The sequence below is a fragment of the Haliaeetus albicilla genome, chromosome 5 (genome assembly GCF_947461875.1).
Source record: "Haliaeetus albicilla chromosome 5, bHalAlb1.1, whole genome shotgun sequence".
Taxonomy (NCBI): Eukaryota; Metazoa; Chordata; class Aves; order Accipitriformes; family Accipitridae; genus Haliaeetus; species Haliaeetus albicilla.
Window position 1 is genome coordinate 4167332 of NC_091487.1, and position 15762 is coordinate 4183093.

The following is a 15762-nucleotide window of genomic DNA, read 5'->3' on the forward strand; positions in this document are numbered from 1 at the left end:
ATTTCTTGCTCTTTTGCAAATTTTTCTTCCATCTAGTACTTCTGCTTACTAACTTATACAGTGTCAGCTCTTCCAGATTCTTCTCGTGCTCCTCTCAGGGCAAGAAGGAGCTCTGCCCAAGGTCTCTCTGCGTTCAGAATCATTTTTTCTCCAAACAGCATCTCCCCCTCACACACATACATGCAGAAATTCACCTGTCATCTGTCTTTAATCTAGCCCTGTCACCTCCAAATTAAATCCCATCCTATTTCTTTGATATCACCACAGTTGAGTCAGTATTCAAGCCTGAATTAAGTCAGAACAGAACTCCTGATCCTTCTCATCCCACAAACATTTTCTGCTTTTTTAGTTACAGTAGATAACACCCTTCTGCCTGTCACCTACAACTTGTAACCCAAGCATTCCCTGCACTTCTGCCTTATTCCTTGCTGACCACATCTAGCAGGAAAAGTGCTAGACCACATCGAAGGGCAAGCACAACTCGTTTTCTAAGCTGAGTCCACCCTTAGCTACTGTGCTGTAGCTGACACCATCCGCTGGAGAGCAACTCTGTGATTCTGGTATCATTTACAGGAGTAAGACAACAGATTCGTTTTGCTTAAATAATACTTGTAAATCACAAAAATAAAAGCTGAGGACACAGAAGAAACTTGCCCTCAGAGACGCATCCAAGCCAAGTGCTGACATCTCCCACCTGTTCTAGTAAAAGCATCCTAAATATCACAAGTTCTCTCTACTGAAAGAAGGAAAGGTACCAGAGACCATAAACAGAACACACATACAAACAAATGCAATTTGTAATTTAATACACGGAGCACTGCAAATTTAAAAATTGTTTCATCTGTGTGTGTTAGGCCTTCTGGTCAGGAAGGAGCTGGCCAAAACTAAGCTACAAGATACTTCTGGAAGGATGGTATGGTAAGAACAGAAGCAAAAAACTAAAACCCAGGAAAGATTTTGAGTAGTAGAAGTAACACTTTACCTTGCCATGTAAACTATGAGTATTTTATTTGCAAAAGAATAACATACCTGGAGAGAAAAGCAAGAAAATAGTATTCAGTAATTCAGCCTTCGATCAAAAGGTCCCTTACATAGAGGAAATTGTATCAACCAGGTTCAAAGACTGTCCAACACACCAAAAGCAATGTTCTAAGCACGCTGTAAAGCAACTAAAAATGTGTTCTGCTGCTAAGAGCAGACTAAAACAAATGCAAGCCACAAACATACTGATAAACTCTTGATTCCAAACCCTTAATTTTCATCTTGCCTCATGAATCTGTTTTAATACTATTTCTGTTTCACAGTACAAAACAAAACCCATAAAGTGAACATGCAGCCTCAGAAGAAATATCAGACATTGATTAAAGCAGCCAGGCAAGAGATCTAGCAGAGCCTCAAGACAGGTTTAGGGTTGCCAGTCTGTAAAACGTCAACATAAAAATTTATGCTGCCAGCTCTAGGGAAGGCACAAGCAGCCAACACTCCTGCACAAAGCAGACAGCAGAGAAGCACCTTACAGTTCTGAAATGTTGATTTTTAGTCTTGACAGTGCAGTCTGAAGAACCACCAGTGGCTGAGGTACAAAAGGCTTCGTATCTTGCTGCTAACATCTACCTCCTACATCAAATCAAGCACACGATAAAAAAAATCCTCTAAGAAAATAGCCTTTTGTAATCATCTGGTGCAAAGCATCAGCTACTACATTCCAAGACTTCTCAGTAATCTTGACAGACTAAGTTCAGAGGGCAGATAACACTGCCCTGGCATTCACGTCTCATTTTGCAAAAGCGCAACCTGCAGAGGCTTTTCACAAGGTGCTAATGACTGCTGCCTCTTCTTCCAGTTTACAAAGCAGCTCACAGAGAGCTTACAAAAAAAAAAAATAGGGTCTTGGATATTTCTTTCAGTCCAAGCTTAAAGGCAGCTGAAATAGTTTTTAAAACATGCCCAATTCCAGCCTGAGCATGCAAAATTTAAACTTAAGACCCAGTGGTCCACCCTGTATTCACAGGTATTTCCAGGCTAAGGTCAGTAAAGTATCTGTTACATCAGTACAGCAGAAATTACTCTTACATCTTCACTCGGAGACGGGCCTAGTGAACAATTTTTTTTTAAATACAACAAGAGGTATTTTACTTAATAGACTTCTGCAACTACTAGGTACAAAAACATACAGGTTAAAAAACAAACAAAAGATCCCTTATCAAACCTGTGTGCAGAAGTGGAGTATTTTATCCTCCCCTACAAGACAATGCTCCACATACTTCCCAAATGGCTGTAGAAACACACATTTTTGTTGTTGCTCCTCTTCACATACCACCATGGTATTTCACAAAAGTCCCACTTCAATTTTAAAAACTACTATTGCAAGACAGATGTCAGCTGAGGTGATGAGTGTCCCCAACACACAGTCAGAATTGAAACTGGAGAACATGCTGGGATGAAGACAACTACCTAGAGAGTAAAAGTGTTATAAGAAAACACTGTCTGCAAGAACCAAACAGGCAACTTGACAACGTAACCATCAAAAAGCAAGGGAAAAGCAAATACCAGACAGGGCAATAGTCACAAGGGACAAACTCACAAGCCAAGGAACAGGAGGGAGTCACCCAGAGGTCCACAGGCTGCAGATTTAACAGACTCACCCAGGACTTCGAAAACTAGACTGAGTAACTCTATAGAAAAATGGTTGTAAAGCAGGCCTCTTCAACTGGGAGGGCAGAAAAGGGCTGGATAACCTAAGAAGATTCAAACAGAAGACTCCTGTATAAAATATCACTTGTTGTTATGTCCACGGAAGACAAGAAACAGCCCAACTCCAAGTTACTTACTTATCTGGAAGCCTACACTAATAATTTTTGTCCTCTTGCGCCATCTTTGCTAATTCTACAATACTAATTAAATAAATCCCAGAGGTCGCAAGGTAAGGATAAAATTCTCAGTAATTAATCTGCTCAAATTGTAACTCAGTCTGATATTCCTGATGTTACAAATGAATCCTGTGATGAGCTTAAGATGTCTGAAGATGTGGAGTGAAAAAATATTTCAGCACATGCCAAGCTATAACCAACATTTCCTTGACATTAAGATGCCACAACAGCTGAAGAACTGTCAGTGCGTTCAGTACTGTAGCTGTGAGATAGCAGCCTTGCCTAAAGCACGGCTCATACGTGAAAAAGAACAAAATGGGCAAGAACAACAAAGATAAAAGCTTTTGACCTTTGCTCTGAACCAAAAATGTGAATCAGCAAAACCATAGATAGCAGTTTCTGTACTCTTTAATGTGCACCTGAGAATATTCAAGTCAGTTGTACTCATTAAACTTCACGCTCGTAGGATCAGAGAGTGAGATTCTCCTCCCTTACTCATGGGCTTCGCTCGTATGAGATATGGTCTGCCACCACCAGCTCCCTCCTACGCTATGGCAGACCAATGTAGTAGCTACCCTTTGGATCCAAAATTACATGCACACTATCAAATGGGAATAATTTGGCAATAACAGCTACACCAAGGCCTTCAAAAGCACAGATGAGAATGAATACTTGGGATCTGACCTTGCTGCTTTCTCAGGTCTGGATGCAGCAGTTGGGAGGAAAGAATGGGAGTAAGGCAAAAGCGCTCACATACACAGGGAACAGAGGGGAGGAAACGTGCAAGTGAAGGAGGAATTAGACCAGAAGACACTGACAGACTCTAGAAACACCAAAACTTTATCTTAGTCTTGCAAAGGAGTGGACTTGCTAATAAGAAAAGACTTGAGCACTCTCCTTAATCAGCTTTCCGAGGACTAGAAAACATCCCTGTCGTTAGTGCTCTCAGGACCATGAGTTTATTTCTCCCCTGCTTAGCATTGCTTCTGGGGCTAACCTCTGGGAACCTCTCCTTCCAAGCATCAGAAATCGTCTCTGCACAGCATATGCTGTCATTTGAAACATCTGTGCCTCAGGCTTAATGAGACTGAATCAGCTTCCAAAATGGACAAGGCACAGGGTCAAGAAATTAAACCTCTAAGCTGCTGAGTACAGCCTCATGCTCCCATTAACGAGAGCAATCCTGCCTCACCTGACGGCTCTGCTCACTCACTCTCCTCTCCCCATGGCACAGTTACAAAAGGGATGGCAGCAGTTTCCTTATCCCTTGGATGACCTGCATCATCTCTTTCCAGTAACCACGTGGCAGATGCATCAAGTACCAACAGCAGGGGCTTCAGGGTGGTGACGGGGAGAACCACCTCCACCTTCTGCTCAAGGAGCTGGGCCCAGGCGCCTCTAATTCAAAACACGTGTGGACCAAGACCTCTGCTCGCTCCTCGCGCGCAGCATCTGCCTGTTGGGGCAATGATTTGAAAGACAAACTGTCACACCACAAGTGGATTGTACCATGTGGTATTGTCATTTATGAATCTCCCTCCCGTAAAGACACTGATAAAGAAGAGAGTAAACAACCAAAAGCTCTAGTTTTCATAGCTGAAACGGTTCTGCTGTTCCTTTGTGTTTCCCACACGAGTCTCAAAAATAACGCAGAGGAGACAAGAAACCCGCCTGCCCCTCTCCCAAGTCCATTCCAGGACAGTGTCTATTACTCAGCGATTCTGCATCTCTCACTCTACTTTCTAACATTTCCCTTTGTCCTTGAAGGAATCCAGTTGGAAAGCAAGTCCTCAGGGATAGAGGGTGAGCAGTGGCACAGCTCGTCTACTCCAGGAGAGCAGATACTTGTCCAGCAAGACCCTGGGAGACTTTCCCTCCAAAGGAAGGGGCAGAAGAGCTGAGGTGTCTGCTCTTCTTTCATCTCTGTTCCCAAAGGTCCCCTCTCCTCCAGCAAAGGACACATGAATGCAAGGGGAAGGGTGGGAGAGGGGATGCATCACCATCTCTTTTGAAGTTGAGAGGGCGAAGCAAATTCCCCTCTATTGGAAGGGTAAGAAGTAAGGACTGTGCATGTACCGCAGATGCCTGTTGCATCCCCTCCAATAGAAAGGAGGACAAGTCCCATTTCATGCCCCCTCCCAGTGGTGATGCGGAAGGGAAGATGAAGCACAATATAATAATTTTCCTAGTGGAGAGGACAAGGGTAGCAGAGGGGAAGCCGGGTATCAGGCCTCTACTAAAGATAACGCACTAAAGACGAGGAATCAGAACTGTGTGTGCGGTGGGGAGGACAAACAGTTGCTGTTTCTACCCTACTCCTTCTGAAAGAAAGGTGTGCACATCGAGGGAAGGCAGGGGAGTGTTGAAGGCGAATACCCACCCTCACTCACTGTTTGTTTAGGAAAAGAGAAGCATAAACAAGAGGGTTCTCAGTCACCTTCCCTCCCACTTTCTTCTGCACATGTCAAGAAAAGAGAAGACACCTGTCTCTATGCCAGGTGTGAATGCCCAGATCCCCATCTCCTTCAGGTGCATGTGCACAGGGAGGCGAGAGAGGGAGAGATGCCCAGTTCCCTTTACAGCTGGAAGTGGCTGAAGGGGTGCACAGTACATCCTTCCCCCATGACCCTGCATGGGGAGTGAGGGGTACCCAGTGCCTCTCATCCACCAGGGGGGATGTCCAGTGCCCCCTCTTGCAAGTGCATGCTGAGGGATGCCCACACTGCTTCCCTTAGGAGTGTGCCTGGGAGGGTGGGATGCCCAGTGCCTAGTTTCCCAGCCCCCCCACAGGTGCCTCCGAGACTCGGAAGGGAAATTCCCACTCCTTCCTCGCTCAGGTGTGTGTTAGAGGTGGGCACCCAGGGTCCCCTCTCCCTAGAGAACGTTTTGTCCTGTATCCCTTATCCCAAAGCGCACACGGGCAGCAAGCGGTGCCCACTCCCCTTGTCCGGGTTGGTGTGATGGGGGGGGGGGGGGTGCTCAGACCCCCGTTTACCTATGGGGGTGCGCTAGAGGGGCACTAAGGGCTAGCCGGTGTCCCCACGGCAAGGAGGGGGGGGAAGCCAGGGGATGCCCAGCATCCTTTGCTGGGGAGAGCGGGAGGCAGCCCAGCCAGCCCCCCCGGCTGCCCCCCACGGTCTCGGTGCGAGGACACCGGCATCCCCCGGTCCCCGTGGGAGTGGAAGGGGCACCCCCCCGCCCCGGCCCCGGTCCCCACGGGAGGGACGGCGGCCACTCACGGTTCCAGTAGACGGGGTAGCTCTCCGCGTTGGCCACGTCCACCTCGTAGAGCCCGCTCCGTACGCACACCGGTTCCACCGCCGCCGCCTCGCCCTCCCGCGTCTCGGCCGGGCCGCCTGCTCCGAGGGCGCGGTAGGCCAGCTCGATCCTCAGCGAGTCGTAGCCGATGAAAGGCTTCCAGGTTTTCCGGTCCTCCCGGTAGAACCAGCGCACCTCCTCGGCGCCCAGCTCCCTCACCACCTCATAGCGGGGCCGGCCGCCGCCCGGCCGCCTCCTCTCGGGCAGCGCGGCCGCCGCCAGGGAGAAGCCGCTGCCGCCGCTCTCGCTGCTCGCCGGCCCCGCTCCCTCGCCCTCGCTGCCCCCGCCGCCCGTGCCCGTGGAGTAACGCAGCGAGGCGCCGGATTCGGCCGAATCGAAATCGCCGCCGTCGGCTTCGTCGCTCAGGCTGGGCTCCCGCGGCCGTAAAGCGGCCGCCGGCTCCGGCTCCCCCTCGGAGGAGGAGGTGGAGAGGGCGGCGGGGAGCAGCGGCACGGAGCGGCGGGGCGGGCGGGCGAGGGGATGCTGCACGCCGCGGCTCGCCGCCGCCGCCGCCTCCTCCTCCGCCGCCGCTTCCTCCTCGCCGCGGGTCGGCCGCTCGCAGCAGCCGCTGGCTTCACCGGGCAGGTCCCAGGCGCCCTGAGGCGAGCCGGGCTCGGGGTAATCCATGCCGCAGCGCGCCCGGCCCGGCCCGGCGGTGCTGCCTCGCCTCGCCTCACCTCACCTCACCGGCTCACGCCCGGCCCGCGGCTACCGCAACCGCCGCCACCGGCTCCGTCCGGGCGTGGGCGGCGCCGCATCGTCACGCGCGCCGCGACGCGGCCGGGGGCGGGGCGGGGCAGGCCGGGGGCGGGGCGGCGGCACGCGGCCTGCGGGCTCCTCAAGGCAGGGGAAGGCGGGCAGGGCGGGCGGGCCAGCGTGAGGGGATTCCTTCGGCGCGGCGGGGGCTGCGGTGTCCTCAGACACAGCCTGCCGCCTCGGGTGGCTGTGAGAGACACCCTCAGACACAGCCTGCCGCCTCGGGTGGGTGTGACACCCTCAGACACAGCCTGCCGCCTCAGGTGTGTGAGAGAGACACCCTCAGACACAGCCTGCCGCCTCGGGTGTGTGAGAGAGACACCCTCAGACACAGCCTGCCGCCTCAGGTGTGTGTGACACCCTCAGACACAGCCCGGCTCCTCGTGTGTGTGTCAGACACCCTCGTACACATCCAACAACCCCAGCTCTGTGTGCGAGACCCCCTCGAACACAGCCTGCTGGCCCGCCTGCGTGCGTGAGACGCCCTCAAACACAGCCCTGGCTCCGTGCGTGTCAGACACCTTGAACGACAACCCGTGTGCGGGTGACCCCTAAAATCCAGCCTGCTGCCTCGTGGACGTGAGCGATGCCCGCCAACACGGCCTGCGCCCTCCGTGTGGGTGAGGCACCCTGACACGCACACCGGCACACTAAAGCACAACCTGAGGCACAGCATGTGTGAGACACCCTAAAGCCCAACCTGTGGCCTCACAGGTGGACGAGACACCCTGAAACATACCCTACAGCCCAGCGTGTGAGTGATGGGCACCCCCAAAACACAAACCACGGCTTGGTGTGTTTGTGGCAGGCGGTCCTTAAACAACCCTCTGTGAGCGTGGCCAACACCCCCAAGAAACAAACCGTGGCCCCGTGGGGGTGACACGCTCTTAAATCACATCTTGCACCCTTGCGTATGCGTGTGTGAGAGAACGCACGCCCTGCAGCCCCACGGGGGATTGGTGTCTGTGTGTGAGACACCTCCAGCACTCATCAGAGTGTTGGTGTTGGTCTGTGTGTGCGTGTGTGCCGCTCCCTACAGCCTGCCGAGGGGTAACTGAGGTTTGACCTGTCAGCGTGGGTGGGTGTCAGGCTCAACACACACCTGGTAACTTAGTAGGGCGAGTGGGGTACACATGTATACAAGAGAAACAACCTCAACCAACACCCTGCAGTGTGCCAGGATGTACTGGGGTTCATGTGCGGGGAGGGGGGGGAAGTGGACACTTCAACACACACCCCAGCACCTAACAGGGAGGTAAACTGTTCATCTCTGTCACACCCTGTGACTACTAGAGTGCAACAGGGATCCCTCCTGTGTGCATGCAACCCTACCCCTCACCCCAAGGAAACCCTACAGCTTAGCAGTTGACAATGATGCACAGGGTGACACTGTGCATGAGATGTCCTCCCCCAGCTCAACACCCCACAGCTTGGCAGGGAGAGGTGTCAGGTTTGACCTCTGCTTGTTGGTGTGACACCCCTTTTCCCTTCAACCAGGCATTTCTCAGTCGTGTAGGGGTGTGTGTGACACAGGCATACTCCAAATACACAGTCTGCAAACTGACAGGGGGTCAACAACCTGGAGTCACCCTTGTGCGAGAGGGACCCTGCTCCTCCAAACTCTAGCTATGCACCCCAAAATCAGAGAGGTTGTGGTTCACCTGTGCTTGTTCGTGTGTGTGAGTGAGAAACAGACACCTCCATCCCCAATACACACCCCGTAATCAGGAGGGGGTGGTGAGATGCATATCTGTGTGACAAAACACATGGCAGCCTGTAGGAGGAAAAAGGATGAGGGAGGGTGCCTGGGTTTTACACCGGTGTGAGACAACTCTCCCTCCCAACACATACCCTACAGCCGAGTGAGGGGCAGTGACAGATCACCTCTGCGGTGCCAGTTCCCCCCCCAATCCTTTCTCATGGGTTGAGGGTTGTTGTGTGTGTGGGAAAGAGAGAGGCTCCCAGAAACACACCCTGACTTACTGGGGTGGCGTCACCTGTTTATGAGACACCCCCTTTTCACAACATGCCCAGGAGGAAGGAGGTGGTGAGAGGGTATGTGAGTGATACTCCTATCTCAGTTACACCTTGAAGGGCGAGGGAGCCGATACCTGCACCTTTGTCGCATCTGTGTGTACAATGTCCCCGCTGCCCTACTCATACACGTCACAGCCAGCAGGTCAGGGTGCTGGTCTGCAGCCTCAAGCCCTGTACACCCTGCAGCCTCATGGGGGGATGTGGCTGTGCGCAGACTGTACCCCCAGCTCAACCTTCATACACACACACACACACACACACTTTTTCCTAAGAGGAGAACAGGGGAAGAGGAGACAACTGGATATCACCTCTGAATGTGAATTACTCTAAACATCCGACTGCCTGTGATGGCCTGCAGTGGATGCCTGGGTTTTACCCCTCCTAAAAGAAGCAGCTAGAGGGGGTGTGTGTGTGTGCAGTCGGAATGCAAGAAGGAAAGTAGTTGATTGAGTGTCATATACATTTGTGTGCCCCCACCCCTAAATGTCTGTGTGTCATTCTCCTTCTTGATTTACAGCAAAACCCCTCTCACAGCCCTGCTGTCAGCTGTGAAAAAAACCCCAGGGTACAGTGCATGTGTTCGCTGATTCCCCCATTTCCTACACATTCTGCTTGTCTCCATCCTACAGTCTCCAGCAACAAAAGGACTTCTGTGTATTGCACAGCATTGTATGTCCAAAAATAGGATTGTGCCCTACCTCCTACATCCACTTTCAGCCAGGGAATCCTGTTAATGGAGTGTGTTAAAACACAGAGAGAGGCCAGATTAAGTTCAGGCTGGAAGGGTAAGTGAAGCTTTTAAAAATGTTCACTGCTGGTGTGTTGTTTCCCTGAGTCATTAACATCATGCTGAAAGACTGCTCACAGATCCTCGAATGCATCAGCAACACTTTTCAATCCTAAAAGCTCCAAGAATTTTGTTAGCATTCATGAGTCCCCACCACAGGAGCTTTTGCATGCTCATTCTGCTTTTTCAAAAGGAGAAAGAGAGGAAAAAGAGAGGAGAGAAACAAGGTACAAGCAAGAAGTCATGGGAGGAGGCTGTGCTAAGGGTGTTTGACCACATTGCTCTAGCAACAGGGACAAGATCTGTCTAACTTCTCTTTTGCAATTCTAATGAACTCCACAAGGTAATCTCTCTGTGAAGCCTGTCCCAGATTTTTCTCCATAGTGGGGAAGAATGTTACTTACCTTGTAGACTGCTTGGAAGATGTGGGTTGTAGGATTCTCACTTTTTATCCTCATTTCCGTCAAAGCCAGGGGGATTTCACCATCTTTTCTCATCCAACAAGAGTTTCACCCTTCTTCATGTCATCCTACTCAAATCCTCCCTCTTTCTGCTCCTTGTCTGAGATCAGGGAAAGATTGTCCAAATGAACAAGAGGCACTTTAAATGTTCTTTACCTTTTTAATATATTCTTTCAGATGATTTGATTTATTTCTTGATGTGCCTTTCTGCGGGTGTATGTCTGCTCTCCATATGCAGACGCTACATTCTTGTGCACAGTCTCTCTGTAGACAATAGGCAGAAAGCCTGAGCACTAATGGTTCATCATCATCAAGCTGAACCACAGCACGAAGAGTTGCAATGTGACCGTTCTTCATTACAGCCATCCTGGAGACCTATGGAGACACATGGCCTGAAAACTGGTTTATTAAAGGCAAAGTGAAGGGAACTCCAGAGCCTGGAGCCCCTACCGAAAGAGTCCCAATGGCTTTCACTTTGATTTTGTGAGGAAGGTCTTTGCTGGGGTAGGCTGGTATGAATGAAACTGAGACCCCAGACCTCTCTCATTTGAGCTCAAAAAAGGAGTGTTTTCCCCTTTTTACTGTTAGCAGCTCTGAGCTCACAGGTGTGGAGTAGCTTGAAAGTTTCTGGCATGACACAGGACTCAAGTTCCATCATAGAGTTACATGAAATAAAAAATAAGACCAAATGTATAAACTTCATTTAGCATCAGAGGAGGAAAGTTTCCTTACAGTGGAATAAATGTGGAAGAATGTAAGTGTCTATATGGAAGTTTTAAAACAAAGTTAGATTTATTTTGAAATGTCATCTATGTAGCACTGTGAATTTCTGTGCAGACTAAGAGCAGTGGATGCTGTGATCCTTCTATCATGAGACCTTATTCACAGAAGACTTCTATAGCCATGTAGGAGTATACATGTTTCCTTTCTGCAGAGTTAATGCAGTTGGGAATCTCCTGGAAAAAAGGTAAGGAGGTAGCATGAGGAGCTCCCAAGGACCTCCCTTTGTCCAAGAGAAAAAGAGGTACCGTGAAGGTAGGGAGTATGTGTGTAATTGAAAGTATAATGCACTGCAAATCATCTCTGAATATCCTCCAGTATTTAACATTCCTTTTAAGAATATCCACATCCATTAAGAAAAAATGTGCACACAAGAAATGGACTCTGAATTTCTGCAGCAGCTTCACCAAAAATGAAACCCAGAAATGCCTCCTATTTATCCTATTCATTTGCCCAAGGCTGCTGTTAGCTCTAGCGGCCACAGCATTGCGCTGCAGTTAGCTCACTACAAATGTCCCTGAAGTACAGTTTTCCACAGTAGGCTCTGCTGCTTTCTAGGGTATGGACTAAGCAAGAGGCACCTCTGCATTTAGAGATTATGTCTATATGACCCTGCACTGTGCTGGATATTTGTTCCTAAGTGTAGGACTTTGCATTTGCCTGTCCTAAGGCTTCCCTTAACTAAACTCATTTTACCAAGTTTGCCTAATTATCCTCATCCCAGCAGTCTTTGTTTGCAAGACAAGCTACTCCCATTAGTCCAGTTTTAAACAGTGTAGTCAGTTTTGAAACTCTCTCTCACAGTTCACAAATAATGCAATCATCTTGTATTTTCTTGTAGATTCTAAATACAATACAATGAATAGCACAAGTGCAAGTGCTTGCAAGAGTCCATTAGAAATAGTCTTTACTGATTGATGAATCCTTTATAACAAAGCCGTTTTAAGATCTTTCCATTAGCTATTTTTAAGCCATTTATTATGCACCCATATTGATTTTGTATATTTTTTTTTCTCAAATCTGAATACTGTGCAGCACTGAGTCAACAGTTACTGCTATCAGCCGTACCCGTGATTTTATTAAAGAACAAGATGAAATTTGTTCTTTGACAGGAACCTTTTCCCATGAAAACTGCTGATCGCTGTTTCATTACATCCCCACTCTCCACCTCCTTATTAATTGGTACAAACCACTTCATTACACTAGGTCAGGAGCGATGTTGGACTAGCCAGTCTGAAATTACGTGGGCTTACCTCAGTCACACTTTTCAAATATTGACACAACACTGTTTTTCTTCCTAGAAATGATCTCCCGGGCTGTTTCTAAACTCTCACATTCCCACCTTATGTGAGAACAGTCATCTGAAGAACTAGTTCTTAAAATGCCAACACGCAAGTCCTCTAGACCGGCTGCTTTTAAAATGTTAGCTGTGCTGTTTGATGTTCTTTTTTAAGTTGCTTGAATAGGAAGCGTTTCATCATCATTATATAATGTGGAAATGGCATTCAACTTTGTCCCAAATACAGGCAGGAAATATTTATCAAACACTTCTGCTTTTTCAGTTTCACAGCTATCCAAATATATTTGGATACACTGAGAGTATTAGTAATTGGACTCCACTAAAACATTGTTCATCAAATTAAGCAGGGTTCCAAAAAGTCTTTGCTTACAACATGATATTTTCTGCACAGGGAACATTAACTCTCTGGCTCTTTTCAAAGGCATGTTGGTCAACTGGGTGAAAAATCCCCCTTGTGAGTGTTTTACCTCACTGTCAGACATGGGGGGGCTTCTCTGTTTATGTTTTTCTTTTCCTTGAACACCAGCACTTTTGGTACACCTCTTATGCCAAGGTCAAAAGTGCCTTTCACTTGATCTGAAATGTTCTTCCAAAGCCACAGCTCCATGTTTTTTTACCCCTGCTGCAAGCAGCAGCAGAATATCCCCCTAGCTCTAAAAGACAAGAATGAGGGGGCAAGGAGAGGGTCATTTCTGTGATATCAGATACTGTCTCTCTCAATGCAGCATTGTTAAATTGTACAGCCTCCCCCCGCCCCCCCGCCTCCCCCCCCCCATTGTTCCAGGGCAAACAAAGGAAGAAAGCAAAGTAATGATTCCTGGCAGAAGTATTTACCCTTTCAGACTTTGATCTGGCGAAGCCCTAGCGTTTAAGTATTCACCTATGTGTCGGTGAGACTTGCAGAAAGCCATGCACAGGCAGATTGCTGGCAATGCCTGGAAAGAAAAGGCTGAACTGGAGCTGTGCTGCTGGTGTGGGCTCAGCCACCACATCTGTCTCCTCCTGGCTTCTCCTTATCTCTTTCTGGATCTCCAGGGGTACGGATTTTGCCCTTCTTGCAGGAGTGAATGAGAACGGGGTAACTTGTTCAACAAGACCAAGTGGGGTTGATGGGTCTAAAAGCAGAGATTCTGATGGTGAGTCTGTCATCACGCAAACTAATATTGGTCATAGAGATGTTGGACATGAATTATTGCTTGCTCTTTCTCTAAAAAAAAACCTGGCCCTGCACTTGTCCTCCTGGTAAAGAAGAGGACAAAGATTTGAAAGATATGAAAGCATCGAATGGAGGGACTGCACTCAGTCTTCTGGACAGGACCCCTTCAGCCTTTGTCTGAGGAGTGTTAAAAAGGAGTTAGTTGCAAGGTAGCTCATTTACTAAAATAATGCTCTGTGTGCGTCTGTGCACACGTGCGCTGATAGAGATGGGTAAAAGACCTCTCCTGTAAATGTGATTGCAATCCAGATGCATGTCCTGCACCAGAGACAGTCCTTCAAACCCGGGTACTTCTCCTCACAGAGCACTGACCTAGCCCATCTCCAAGGATGCCAACAGCTGCTCTCTGTACACACTGTCCCATAAATGATGCCATCTCATTTCTAGGATATCTCCCTTCCTTCTGGAATACTCTTCCAAGAGAGTTTTGTCACATGTCCCTTGGCTGTGGGATTGGGGCTGTTCCCAGTACTAGAAGGGTTGCTATCATTGAAGTTTTTTTTTTCCCCTTGCAAGAGATGGTAGGCACATGGATGAAAATAATGTAGAAAAGGTAGTTCTTGTGGTGTTTCCCCCCCCAGTTGTAACAGGATGCAGAAGGTGCCTGAAGTTCCACTTTCTCCAGGTCTTTCATTCAGCCAAAGCCATTAAAATATAATCTGAGAGCAAACATATTTCTTCCCATGGTTGTTTTGGGTTTTTTTCTTCTTTCTGATGAGATACTATGAGTGTGGGCACATGGGAGGCAAATGAGTTTTGTAGATCGAAGAACAATAAAGTTGACACAGATAAATTTTTTTTTGGGGGTGGGGGAAGGGGAAGGGCGAGGGGTGTTCTACAACATTCTGGTAAGTGTTGGCTGTGGACTTGACCAGATCAGGGTTGAAAACAAGGGCTCTGTATTCTTACTGTGCCAACCACTAAGCCAAGAGATGAAGCACAAAGACCTTCCAGAGGAAACCATCACAGACCTTTGGGAAAATGGAAACCTGGTTCCTTTCTGTAGTCACTGAGTAGAAGGCCACTGTCTCTCCCACACACTTTGTGGCTGTCTGTCTGAAAGGATATGATACACAAAGCACAAGCTGGAAGCGCCACAAGGAAAAGAAAAAAACCCCTTTATCCTGCACTAAAATGCTCTGTCTGCTGAGTGGTTGAAAAGCCATGAACAAGAGTCGGTTACAAGTTGTCAAAAACTCTTGCACATAGGGCTTATAAGGGAACAAACCAAAAATACTCACTCATTCACTTGGGAGAGGATTGGTGTACACAGGGCCACGGTAAGGAGGATTTTGTAGGGGTGTGGGGCTGTGCTAGAGTTCACAGCTAAGGATCTTGGGAGCAGGGTCAGATGGGGAATGAAGAAATTTTAAAGCCCTCTGTACCAGAGTCACAAGGCCTGGAGGGTTACACGCAAATGTTTCATCTCATAATAACACCCAAAAGCATTGCTGGAGTTGCAGGACCTTGGGTACACTTGGCACTGAAAGTGACTTTGAGGTCACTGTCAGTGTGATTGTGTGTGAAATTCTGGCTTTACTGAGACTGACGTGAGTATTGCCATTGATTCCAGCAGGGTTAAAAATTCACCCGCTCTCTGTGGTTCATCCTTTCCCCTCCCAAGCATTTATTATTGTCAACTGATCACAATCCACTGGATGTATTTCTGGCTCAAACTTGAGATAACTGCTATGCGTGATGAATCATAAGAGATACAAAATATATTACCTAGTCCTTGCAGTACATGCTGTTCTGGGAAAGTGTAGTAGCAACGCTTGTCATTGTATCCGTGATGGAAGTACTAAGGGACATACTGTACTTCAAGCATGAGAGCAGTAATGGCAATACTCCTGTAAAGTCAGGTACTGTCTTAAATATTTTACTGAAATAGGGTCTGATTGAGAAGACCTTTAAGCCTACACGTATCTGCAGAGATGCACACACCACGTCCTGGTAAAATGACACCTGACAGTAGGTGAGTGACCGTGGATCATCTGATACAGTCATATTGCCCCGAGGGAATGTCCTTATGACTTGTGTTTTGGTAGGTAAAAAGGGATCTTTGCTGCCTGTAGCTCTAGCACGTGTGAAAATGTGCAGGAGGGCTGTGGAAAGCTGCTATGGTGGCGTGCAAAGACACTGCTCTGTCATGCGGCTGGAGCTGTCTGTCGGTCAGGTGACAGCTCGGACCAGATTCCAGCTATAAATATACCACATTTTATTCATTATGTGGAAGC

General features: G+C 48.5%; 1 protein-coding gene and 1 long non-coding RNA gene across 3 annotated transcripts in view; both read right to left on the reverse strand.

Moving 5' to 3' along the window:
• Positions 1 to 6933, reverse strand: part of DDHD1 (DDHD domain containing 1) — a 67804-nt gene extending 60871 nt beyond the window's left edge. For both annotated transcript variants that reach the window (XM_069783096.1, XM_069783094.1), the window contains exon 1: positions 6110 to 6933. In XM_069783096.1, coding sequence (XP_069639197.1) covers positions 6110 to 6815 — 706 coding nt within the window. In that variant the 5' untranslated portion in view covers positions 6816 to 6933. The remainder of the gene's footprint in view (positions 1 to 6109) is intronic.
• A 6264-nt stretch (positions 6934 to 13197) lies between these two features.
• LOC138685306 (uncharacterized) lies at positions 13198 to 14859 on the reverse strand. Its single transcript, XR_011324548.1, has 3 exons — positions 14767 to 14859; positions 14497 to 14581; positions 13198 to 13424 (listed from the first exon to the last, which is right to left on the reverse strand). It is a non-coding gene; the product is annotated as an uncharacterized lncRNA (long non-coding RNA).
• Positions 14860 to 15762: the final 903 nt, after the last annotated feature.